The 9,062-nt window shown below is 44.7% G+C and overlaps 1 protein-coding gene across 1 annotated transcript; it reads left to right on the top strand.

The window, feature by feature from the left end:
* Window positions 1-6,943: 6,943 nt before the first annotated feature.
* On the top strand, window positions 6,944-9,054 carry LOC125614914 (PRAME family member 20-like; the record flags this gene model as incomplete). The annotated part of the gene is made up of 3 exons (XM_048797758.1): window positions 6,944-7,230; window positions 7,609-8,190; window positions 8,991-9,054. Coding segments are annotated over exons 1-3 (933 nt in total), but the record flags the coding sequence as incomplete, so codon positions are not given.
* Between the last annotated feature and the right edge of the window lie 8 nt (window positions 9,055-9,062).

Here is a 9,062-nt window from a genome sequence, read left to right as displayed (position 1 = left end):
CATCCTCCAGTACTGAGCATTGAACCAGGGGCACTCTACCACTAAGCTACCTGCCCAGTTCTCTTTGTTTTATTTTGAAACAGGCTTACCAAATGGCCAAGTCTGGCCCAAATCTTGCCATCCTCCTGCCTCAGGCTCCTGAGAATCTGGAATTACAGGCATGGACCACCTCACCTGGCCTAAAAGGTGCTTCTTAAAGGGAAGCTGTTTGAGAAATGTTCAACTGGAACATTCCATGAGGAAGCCATTACTGTTTTTAATTGTCTTTGGAATCATTTGCCCACCAGTTTCAAAATGTGCTTGAGAAGGAACCATAATAGACTCCGCTGCAGTGCAGAAGAAAGGCTCTCCTGGAGTTTCTTGGAATTTGCAGGTCCCATTCTGTGTTTTATTAATCTCTTGAGAGACAATGATAAAAATCCTATGATATTATTTGGAAATATAGGAGTTTAGAAGCAAGTTTTTGGTAATGCTATGGTTTTTGCAGAGTCCTCCTGAAAGTCTCTTATCAAACTATCAAGGTCAAGGACCTTCTCCTGCATGGTTCCCTGCCCTCCACTTTTGTGAGGTTTTTGTACAAATAGTTTCATTTTGAACCTGCAGTCTTTCACAGTAGCATCATCAGCTGAAACACTGTGGCCACTGAATATTCTAAGCCATTACATGGTCAGTGTTGGCTCCCTTGAGTTGTCTGAAGCTGATGGCAATCACTTGGCATGCATGAGGCTGCTGGACTGTGTGTGCGTGTGTGTGTGTGTGTGTGTGTGTGCATGCGCGTGTGTGTAGAACCAGAGATTATGTACCAGGGGTACTTTACTACTGAGCTGTACCCCCAAAACGTTTTATATATTTGTTTGAGACATGGTCTGATTATGTTGCCCAGGCTGGCTTGGAATCTCCAATCCTCCTGCCTCAGTCTCCTGAGTTACTGGGATTGTAACTGTGCACCTTGGTACCTGGCCATAGAGCATTTAAACCCTCAAGAGGTTACATTGCACCGGGGAGCAAGTGCCATAACTTAAAGGAGAATAATAGCCTCAGACTCAAAATTCCTCTGGATGAATGTTATACCAATACCGAGACCCTCAAATAACTCTCAGACCACACATTGCCATTCCAATTATGCCTTCAGTGCAGAACAGCAGCAGACACTCTACTCTCTAAAAGCGAGATGGTCAGAGTAACACACCACCTTCAGTGATGCCTCATATTTAAGCCAAAACACCACAAAAGGGAGATTTGGGGTCTAGTCAATGTAAAGAAGCACATTGAATATGTAAAGAAGATTAGTGTACTACAATTTTATTGATGTTTTTATATTAACCAAGTTTTAGACTCTGTAATGTGGAACAATACTCTAAAATAACAGTTGCTGTTTCAGCAGAGATGTACCTTCATTTGCCAGTTAGTTGCCCTAGAGAATAAAACTTATCAGACACAATGTAATTAATATTTTAAGAAGTGTTTGTCATTTTAATATGTAAATCAAACTTTGGTTTATATCAGCACATTAATATTTGCTCTTAGGGAATAACCTTGAGTACTTTTAACCATTTGTGTTACATATATAAACAACTTAGTTATAAAGAAACATTTTAATATTTATCCTTTATTTATAGATGTTAATATTACTTACTTAAACCCTATTGTTTACTTAGATGTATTATAATTATATTTTACCACATAAAAACTTTCTTACCTAGAAACATGTTTTTTACTAAATATATTTTTATATTTAGAACCTTTTAATAATTTTTAATCCATGGATCCTTCTTTTTGTTTATACCTTAAAATAACCTTTATCAATTTCTGAATTTAGATAAATTAATTCATTTTAATAATAGGGAATATATTTACAGTACTCTAATTGAAATGCAGTTGAAACCTCTTGACATTTTGTATATAGAATTAAACCCTCTGGGGACTTTTAACTTTTAGTAACCTTGTTTTTGTGATAATGTAAAGTAATTTAAAATTTTTTAGATTTACCAATATATGAAATAACCAACAGTGCTTAAATATTTTACCTTATGGAATTTAAGAAGTTAAGGTTACTTGATATTATATTTAACAGTTAACATTTAAACTTTGTAAACAAATCAGATGTCTCTAACAAACACATCCATGATTAATTTCATATATGTCAGATCTAATTTACATTTTTTTTAAAAAAAAAAAAGGTATAAGACAAATTCATTGAATAGCATTTGTAATTTTTTCCCATTAAAGAAAAATCCCAGAGACAATGGATATTAGATACTTTATAGACATGAACATTTTATTAACAACTGTTTGACCACCTAGAAACAAATCTGTGCATTGTAACTTTAAAGACATTTTTACTTTTATTTATTTACCCAATTTCAATTGAACCTTTTAAACCATATGAGCCAAAGATATTAATATCCATTTTTTAAATTTTAATTTATGAAATCATATGTCAATTCTTAGTACCAAATATATGTAGACACTGAGAAACTGACGTGACTCCATTTTTGAAAATAAATAAATAACAGCAGCTTCTACCTCAAGCCCTATCCAAGGAAGAGGGCATGACCTTTGTCCTTGAGGGGGAAAAACCCACAGAGCACTCCGAGGCACATACTCATCTGCTGACTTGTTTATCTACAATTAACAGGAGAGATCTGAGGCACCAGGTGTCCGTACTCAGTTAGGCTAGGTGAGGACCCATAGCAACCCCCTAGCAACCACCAATCAGTATTTTCCCAGACAGGGAAAATACTCAGGATGCCAGATGACCCCCCCAGTACTTTATGGTGGCTGATAACATGTTGGGAAACCATGTAGTTCAGCACATACGCCCCTCATGGCTTAAAACAATCAGTTCAAAGGAATCCTGCAGACCCACCTTTCTGTTCAAATGTGGCTCAACAGGCTTCAACAAATATCCCTACTCATCCATTAATTCCCTCTTGTGGGGATGGGACCAAGCAGGACAAGTCCAACCTGGCACTGAGATCCAATCAAACCCATAGGAAAGAATGGTTGATCCCTGATGCTTCAGGAGAAAAGATCTTCATCAGAACAGGGATATATAAATGGTGTCCAAATCAACAGGAAGTAACTTGTGTCAAATCCTGATGAAGGGTGCCAGGGGGCCATGGGGGGAAGGTCCCTGAGCAGCACTGCCTGGCAGCAGGAACTATCACAAATGAGTAAGCCACAACCTTAGCTGTGCATAAAATCTACCCCAACCTGTACCCCCATGTTTTCTAGGAGGACACCTGGCCAGTCGCTGCCTGTTGTCCTTGAACTGAGGCCACCCTTGGTACTGAATCTGTGGAGCCAGTGAGAATTGACTCAAAGCTGCCTTTGACACCCTGTCTCCCTTTGCCTCCTGGATGGGGCTCGGACTCATCTTTCTTTGGGTGTCCTGCATTCCTGCCCTATTATGTCTGACTACACTTGTTCTTTGGAGAGCCACTGTCTGTTGTGACTTAGGTTGACAGAAACATCTACCTGCCTCCTGCACCAAGTCAAGGGTGGTAAGAGAAGGCAGGGCTGTGGCATGAAGTCACCCTTTCAGCTGCCTACACACAGACAAATGGCAGAGAAATTTAGAATTCAGTTGAGAGACTAGATTTCAATTGTTGTGGAGCCTAAAAAGCAATGAGGTCTCTGAAATAGCCTTAGCCCTACTGAACTGCACACATAGGAGATTAAATGTGGGTCATTCGTGGTAAGTCACTATGTGAAACAGAAACCAAAGATAACCTCAGACAACTGTAAGTATCCAACTGTGATGTGAGCAGAAGTATTTTCCAACAAGATACCCAAGAAGACCATCATGGTTTAGATGCTGTGTCTCCCCACAGCTCACCTGTGAGACAAAGGTTTTGGAGGAGACATGATTGGTTTATAGCCTTAACCTTGTCAGTAAATTAATTCCCAATGGGATTCACTGACTGATAACAGAGGGCAGGTGGGGTGTGGCTGGAGGAAGCTGATTTGGGGGTGTGAATATGGTGTGTATATTTTGTATCTGGCAAGGCACAATCTTGTCCTCTGGTAATGTGAGCACCTTTCCTCTACCACAATTTCCTACCATGATGTTCAGCCTCACCTTGAAGTGAGGGCCCAAGAAATGGAATCTGCTGTGTGTGCATTGAGACCTCTGAAACCATGAGTCCCCAGATGAACTTTACCTCCTCTGTAGTTGTTGGGGTTGGGTGTTGTAGTGACAGCGCGAAAAAGCTGACTAACACAAAGACAGAACAACAAGGCAGAAATGCAATTCTGTATCTGCCGCCAATCAAACCATTCCTTCTACACCTTCCCTGTAAGTCCTCCCCTCACATGGCTCACCATCCAAGCACTCCCTCTCTTTCCGTATCTCCTTCCTCAATTCCTGAATTACTTTTTACTCAGACGCTTCAAATTTTTCTTTGCTTGTGAACTTCTCACAGCCTAAAGAGCCCTGGAAACTGCCTGGAGCAAAGGTGGCCTGGGAGATGTGCCCTCGGGTCCCTGATTCTGCAGGAAGACTCTCCAGTGGGTGGCCTCCCTGATGCCAGGAACACCTGCTGTCCAACCCTGTGTCTTTCTCTCCCATTCCCAAGTTGCCCACAGTTTCCACCCTTGGTGGATTTCAGACTTTTCCAAGTCCCCATCAGGGGCATGTTGGCCCATGCCTATAATCACAGCAACTCAGGAGACTGAGGCAGGAGGATGGCAAATTTGAGGCCAGCCTCAGCAACTTAGTGAGGACCTAAGCAATTTAGGGAGACACTATCTCCAAATAAAAGCAAAAAATAAAAAGGGCAGGGGATGTGGTTCAGGAGTAGAGAACCAATGGATTCAATCCCCAGTACAGACAGACAAACAGGAGAAGTCTTGCCCTAAGTCTAGAAGACTGATTCCACCCTCTTTGTCTGCTCTTCCTCTCTGAGTGTGACCAGATTTGCTGCAAGCACTTGTGTGACTGTTGTCAACACGGTTTCCATTCTGTGGTTTTCCTGGATGACACTACTGTCTTCAAAAAGCTGTTTTTACTATGGAATTTTTGGAAAAAAATTTCAAATAATTTTGATATGGCCAAAGACCCCTTTGAAAGATATTTTCAGGTGTTCTTTTTTCTTAGGGATTCAGTGCTTTTCTGTCTCACAGGAAAAACAGGAGGGTCACATATGGACAAAATTGAGTCCATGGTTGGAGTGCATGGAGGGACACATCCCTGACTCTCACACTCTCCCTGATTCTGTGCTCCTGCATGAGCATCATTCAATCAATCAATCTGGAGGAAGAACATCCGATCAGGATTAAATGGGTGGAGACTGGAGAACCTGATCAGATACTGCTTTCTGATTGGATGCCAGTCAATCAGATGGAGTTGGGGGCGTGGTCAGAGAGGTCCATAAAAGCTTCTGTGGAGCCAGAAGAGAAACACAAGAGTCCTGGAGCCCAAGGAGAACCAGCCTGGCCTGCTGAGGCTCTGAGAACGCTGCACACCTGGACAGATCCCGTAAGTCCCTCACCGCCCTGAGCACCACCCCGTTCCCGCCTCACCTGTGCGGATTCAGGAACAATTTGATACCTGTCTTTTCTCATGAACCAATTTAGAACTTTGATTTTGCCTCTCAGTGTAGTTTAACCTTGATCCTGAACACTAGGATTTCCACTTTGGTTTATGTCACTTTCAATTTTCTTTCTTTTTTTCTTTGGTATGAGCTATTAAACTCAGGGGCACTCAACCACTGAGCCACATCCCCACATCTCAATTTAGAGACAGGGTCTCACTGTGTTGCTTAGCGCTGGCTCTTGCTGAGGCTGACTTTGATCCCATGATCCTCCTGTCTCAGTCTCTGGAGACCCTGGGATTACAGGCTTGTGCACTCATGCCCTGCACTTTTTCTTTTTTTAAATTGTTGTTTTTTTAAAGTTTATACGGACAATATAATTTATTTATTTATCCATTTATTTATTTGGTGGTATGGTGATTGAACCAGGGTCTTGTGCATGGGAGGCAAGCATTCTATCAACAGAGGTATGTCACCAGCCCATCATTTAATAATTTTTCCTGCTGCTGAAGATCAAGCCCAGTGCCTCACATGTCCTAGGAAAGTGCTCTTCCACTGAGCTCCAGGCAAAGCCAATTTAAAATTACTTAACCAAGGAAGTAGATTGCAATCCTATTTCATTCTAATTGATTGGAATTCTACTTTCTGATAATAAAAATCTTTATTTTGTGTGCCCTTAAAATTATACTGTTTTGCTGGGCGTGGTGGAACACACCTGTAATCCCAACACCTCCAGAGTTTGTGGAGGCCAGAGAATTAGAGTTCAAAGCCAGCCACAGCAAGACCAGGTGCTAAACAAATCAGTGAGACCCTGTCTCCAACTAATATCCAAAATACTGCTGGAGCAGTGACTTACTGGTTGAGTGTCCTGAATTCAAACCCCAATATTGCCTCATCCCCCAGATTATACTTTATGACTTATGTAGTTTTGTAATTTTATTATTTGTTTAAACAAAAAGCTTCAAACTATCTCATGCAACACTTCACAAACTCTGTTCTTCTGATCTGTTTGTTCTCTTGACCTCCCCGCTAAGGTGGCAGAATCTCACATGTGTAATAGATACCCGTGAGACTCTGTTGTAATTTCCAAGTGTTTTATAATATGGGCACATGCTTTATAATTGCCCATTTAATTTTTTGAAATTAAAACTAACATCACCCATGTGAGGGCAACTCCTTTCTGAGCCTCTGTAGTTGTTGAAACTGAGGAGCCTACTGCATTAAGTCACATGACACTCCAATTCCCATTTTAGAAGGACAAAATAATAAGCAAAGTTTTCCCCCATTAAGGTTGGGGTGAGTTTTAGACTCCCCAGTACCCCCTTCCTAGTGGCTGGCAATGGATGGGATAGTGAACTTTTCTCTGGACCATTTTCCAGGATCCTTCTTCTTTCAGATTCCCCAGGATGAGCATCCAGTCCCCACCCACGCTGCTGGAGCTGGCAGGGTGCAGCCTGCTGAATGACAAGTCCAGGGCCATCCTGGATCTGGAGGACCTGCCCATAGAGCTCTTCCCACCACTCTTTGTGGAGGCCTTCAGCAGGGGACACACTGAGGTCCTGAAGAAAATGGTGCAGGCCTGGCCCTTCACCTGCCTGCCCCTGGGGGCCCTGATGAGGCAGCCACAGCCGGAGATGCTCCGAGTGGCACTGGATGGGCTGGACATGCTGCTTGCCCAGCAGGATCACCCCAGGTGAGGGGGACCCAGGTGGCCTGGAAGGGAGCACCCTCTGTGCCAGGGAAGGGATGGGTATAGGCAGGGAGAGTGGGTGCTGAAGTGTGCTCCACAGGCTTCCTGTGCTGCCAGCAAGGAGGGGTGGAGAGGCCTTGGCCATGCTGAGCCCCATCTGGGAAAGGCTTCCAGAAGTGGAGGTGCTTGTGGCAGCTGTGGTGACACATGAAGGAGGCTGTACCTGCCCCTGCCTCAGTCTGTACAAGTGGGGGCACCAGGCTGGATTGGAGGGAAGTGGGTGGAGAAAAGTGAGACAGAAGGAAGAGGTGGAGCAGGGAGCAGCAGCTGAGAGGGGAAGGAAGGGGCCTCAGGGCTGAGACTCTGCTGTGGTCCCCACAGGAGGTGGAAACTGCAGGTGCTGGATTTGCGGAGGGCTCCAAGGAACTTCTGGAGGACGTGGTCTGGAGCCGTGATCGATGCCTGCTCACCAGAGGACATTAAGAAGAATCGAACATTGAAAGTTGGTCCAGCAATGGCAGCTAAGCTGCCCTTGAAGATATTCATAGACTTGTGCCTCACAGAAGGGCCCCTGGATGAATTCCTGACTCTCTTGTTCCTATGGATCTCACAGAGAAAGGACATGGTACACCTGTGTTGCAGTAGGCTGAAGATCTTTGGGAAACCCACCCACCACACCAGGAAGGTCCTGAGACTGCTGCAGCTGGACTCTGTCCAGAAGGTGGAAGTGCACTGCACCAGGGCGCCTTCCACCTTGGCTGCCTGTGCTCCTTTCTTGGGCCAGATGAGGAACCTGAGGAAGCTGCTTGTCTCCCAGGTTCGAGTGCCTGCCCACACCTCCCCAGAGAAGCAGAAGCGGCTGCTTGCCAAGCTCACCTCGCAGTTCCTCAGGATGGACTGCCTGCGGAAGTTCTATGTGGATGCTGTCCTCCTCCTCGAGGGCCACCTGGAGCAGGTGCTGGGGTAAGTAAGGGGGATGAGCCTCCTCTGCAGACCAGTATCAGTAAATATGAAAGGGCACCTACTGTGTGCTAACCACTGACACTCTAATGGTGAACAAGGCACTGGAAGGTAAATAACCCATCATCTGTTCCTGTTGTATCCTGAAGCTCCATCTCCTAACCTGTGTTAGAGCAAAGGGCTAAACCAGGGTTCATGGTCTGGGAAGTGACATCATGCTGGGAAGCCAGCTGATGAGGACAGGAGCTAGTGAGGTTCCTTCCCAGGGAGCCCTGTCCAGCGACAGGGGTACAAAGCAGGGTAGAGGTGAGGACTTTGAAGGAGGGAAGCCCCCACACCTGTACGTGTTCAACAAGGAAGCCCTGTTGTCCTCCATCCGGGAGGAGAGGAGCCCACTTCTAATGCCCTCCTGGGGAAGGCAGGTCTGAGCTCCCGGTGATGACTCAGGGGTTGTGAGTGAAGAGCAGGGAGTGAGACCTCGCTGAGGGGACAGGGAGTGAGCCCTGCAGGGGCTAACCCCAGTGTGTTTTGACACAGCTTTCTTGGATTTGTCTTTGGTACATGACTCTTCCTGACTTCCTGGGGCTAGATTTGTGGCTTTCTGCTTGTCATTGAGGGTGACATTGATAGAGATGGAGGACCCACCTGGTCACACAAGTAGTGGTGAAAGTTTCAGGTTGAATTGGAGTGACCTGAATGAGCAGATTCTATAAAATGTCAACCATGTTCAGATGGTCACAGTGACCTTGGGTTTGGGTCAATTCATCTTCTCCCTCAGAACTAACTGCCTGGTTCCTCCTTAGGCACCTGAAGACCCCCCTGGAGACCCTCTCAATAACCAAGTGCCTGCTCTCAGATTCCGACTGGAATTATCT

Source organism: Marmota marmota, unplaced genomic scaffold (genome assembly GCF_001458135.2).
Source record: "Marmota marmota marmota unplaced genomic scaffold, marMar, whole genome shotgun sequence".
Lineage (NCBI taxonomy): Eukaryota > Metazoa > Chordata > Mammalia > Rodentia > Sciuridae > Marmota > Marmota marmota.
The sequence above is the reverse complement of the archived record's forward strand: the minus strand, read 5'-3'. Positions and strand labels throughout refer to the sequence as shown.